Below are 2,842 nucleotides of genomic sequence, written 5' to 3'. Positions count from 1 at the left end.
AGATGAGAAGTGAGTGGGGGAAATCACAGGGGAAGAAGAACCATGAGAGATGGTGGACTCTGAAAAACAAATGGAGGGTTTTGGAGGGGAGGTGGGTGGGGCTTGAGTGAGCCTGGTGGTGGATATTAAGGAAGGCACATATTGCATGGAGCACTGGGTGTGATGCATAAACAATGAATCCTAGAACACTGAAAAAATAAAACAAAGTTTAAATTTTAAAAACTCATGTGTCTTGAGTTCTTAGCTAATTTTTACCTTAATTTTACAGATCACTAAAAGAAAACTATAGAAATACATGACAAAAGATGATAGCACACCCAAATGGCAATAACTCCATTGAGGTTTCAGACTTCCTCCTGAATTGTTTGGTCAGATCCCCCAGCTGGCAGCTTTCTTTCTCCCTGCCCCTCAGCCTCCTCTTCCTCCTGGCTATGGGAGCCAATAGTATTCTTCTGATAACCATCCAGATGGAGGCCTCTCTGCATGAACCCATGTACTACTTTCTCAGCATCCTCTCCCTACTGGACATTGTGCTCTGCCTCACCGTCATCCCCAAGGTCCTGGCCATCTTCTGGTTTGACCTCAAGTCCATCAGCTTCTATGCCTGCTTCCTCCAGATGTACATCATGAATTGCTTCCTTGCCATGGAGTCCTGCACATTCATGGTCATGGCCTATGACCGCTATGTGGCCATCTGCCACCCACTGAGGTACCCATCCATCATCACTGACCAATTTGTAGCCAAGGCTGCTATTTTTATTTTGGCCAGGAATATTGTTTCTACAGTGCCTATCCCCATTCTATCATCACGACTCCATTACTGTGGGAGAAATGTCATCGAGAACTGCATCTGTGCCAATATGTCTGTCTCCAGGCTCTCCTGTGATGATGTCACCATCAATCGCCTCTACCAGTTTGCTGGTGGCTGGACACTGCTAGGATCTGATCTCATCCTCATCTTCCTCTCCTACAGTCTTATCCTTCGAGCTGTGCTGAGACTCAAGGCAGAGGGTGCTATGGCCAAGGCCCTGAGCACATGTGGCTCTCACTTCATTCTTATCCTTTTCTTCAGCACCATCCTTCTGGTCTTTGTCCTCACTCATGTGGTGAAGAAGAAGGTCTCCCCTGATGTGCCAGTCTTGCTAAATGTCCTCCACCATGTCATCCCTGCAGCCCTCAATCCCCTTGTTTATGGAGTTCGAACTCAGGAGATCAAGCAAGGAATCCAGAGACTACTGAACAGAGGGTGGTAGTGAGGACAACTGGATCTCTCCATTCCTAATTTAGGATGAGTTCTGAATCAACAATGGGTGAGTGGGCAGAAATTCATTATCTATGAGTTACAATCTCAAAATGCATAAATTGCATATTGTTTCTTCCTAAATAAACTTAAGTGTCCTAATAATTTCCCTTTCATTTCTCCTTTAATATACTTAAACTCTTTTGCTTTTTTCCATACATGTTTTTCTGTTTTGATGAAATACTGGGGATCCTCCAGGAAGGTTCTAAACAGAAATTTATGTTTATTAACACCTGTTAATATGTCATGACTTTACTTAGTGAATATACAAGTGTGGATACTTTGGGGTAAGCTTGTGCAACATGTAATGCACTCTTATTCTTATTTCCATGGAAGGGAACATATTGGAGACAAAGGATAGGAGTGAAATTTCAGTCCCGAATGATGAAAGGTTGCTAGTGGTCTGTAACTGGGTCTGCAATTAGGTGACATTAGGAAATGGGCATGAGAAAAAGAAAGGTTTTTTTTTTTAAGATTTTATTTATTTATTTGACAGACAGAGATCACAAGTAGGCAGAGAGGCAGGCAGAGAGTGAGAGGGGGAAGCGGGCTCACTGCTGAGCCAGGAACCCAATGTGGGGCTCGATCCCAGGACCCTGGGATCATGACCTGAGCCGAAGGCAGAGGCTTTAACCCACTGAGCCACCCAGGCACCCCAAGGAGAGGGTTTTTGCATGCATTTCTCATTTGAGCAACAATTAGCAATGAGTTTGATAGATTCAAGAGACTCCTAATTTCTCCTCACCAATGGGTTTGTGCTTTGGACATTTATCTTTGGATCCAGGCTGTCATCGTTTATGTATGTACACATAGCTCTGCTAATGAGTTAAAGATTGTATAAGGATTGTAATACATGGTTAAGTAATAATAATAATTAAAATGTGGAAAACATAATCCCCGAACATTGTTGCCATATTAATTGGACCATTTCTAAGCACACTTTGTGTTCTAGGAATTCTATTAGCTATTAAAACACAAAAATAGAATATTGCTGCTGTTAGGTGACCAAAGTTCGATTAGAAGAAATACATATATGAGACTGAGAAATAGAATAAGGTACCTACAAGAAGTAGGGTATCAGGCAATATAAGAAACCACTAGATATAGGGTTAAAGGTCTGAACTGTAAGTCTTGCACAACTACCACAAAATGGTGGGTTCTAGGGAACAAATAAGGTGTTCTCATTATGTTTCATATTACTCATCTGCTCCACCTGAGAACAGTGAATCATTTGTTTTAGAAGATCCTTTCTAATTATAAGATTCTGTGCTTCAATAACAACCTGCAAGTGTGTTTCCTTGTTTCACCATGGAAGGAAAATCTCTCAATAGTCTGAAACTAATACTCTTACCAAAATCTGGGTCTTATACCCTTCACTACTTCATCCTTGAATTAATTAAGGTTTCATTCAGCAAAACTCCACCCATTTCTTCATCTTCTCTATCTCACAGTGAAGTACAATAAATTGGTATTTCAGTCCTTTGCTCCTTGATATCACTGTGAGCTACATTTGAGTAATAAACATAAATTCATGTAATTAAG

The 2,842-nt window shown here is 41.3% G+C and overlaps 1 protein-coding gene across 1 annotated transcript; it reads left to right on the top strand.

The window, feature by feature from the left end:
• Positions 1-305: 305 nt before the first annotated feature.
• On the top strand, positions 306-1,253 carry LOC111159525 (olfactory receptor 56A3). Its single transcript, XM_022522048.1, has one exon. It carries the CDS (start codon positions 306-308, stop codon positions 1,251-1,253), a length of 948 nt encoding a protein of 315 aa, XP_022377756.1.
• The last annotated feature ends 1,589 nt before the right edge of the window (positions 1,254-2,842 follow it).

The sequence above is a fragment of the Enhydra lutris genome, unplaced genomic scaffold, assembly GCF_002288905.1.
Source record: "Enhydra lutris kenyoni isolate GAN:26980312 unplaced genomic scaffold, ASM228890v2 scaffoldscaffold68, whole genome shotgun sequence".
NCBI lineage: Eukaryota > Metazoa > Chordata > Mammalia > Carnivora > Mustelidae > Enhydra > Enhydra lutris.
Note: the sequence above shows the minus strand (reverse complement) of the source record. Positions and strands in the feature narration are given on the sequence as shown.

Coding starts and splice junctions, on each gene's coding strand:
- LOC111159525 (XM_022522048.1), top strand. CDS start 306: ATGATAGCACACCCAAATGGCAATAACTCCATTGAGGTTTCAGACTTC.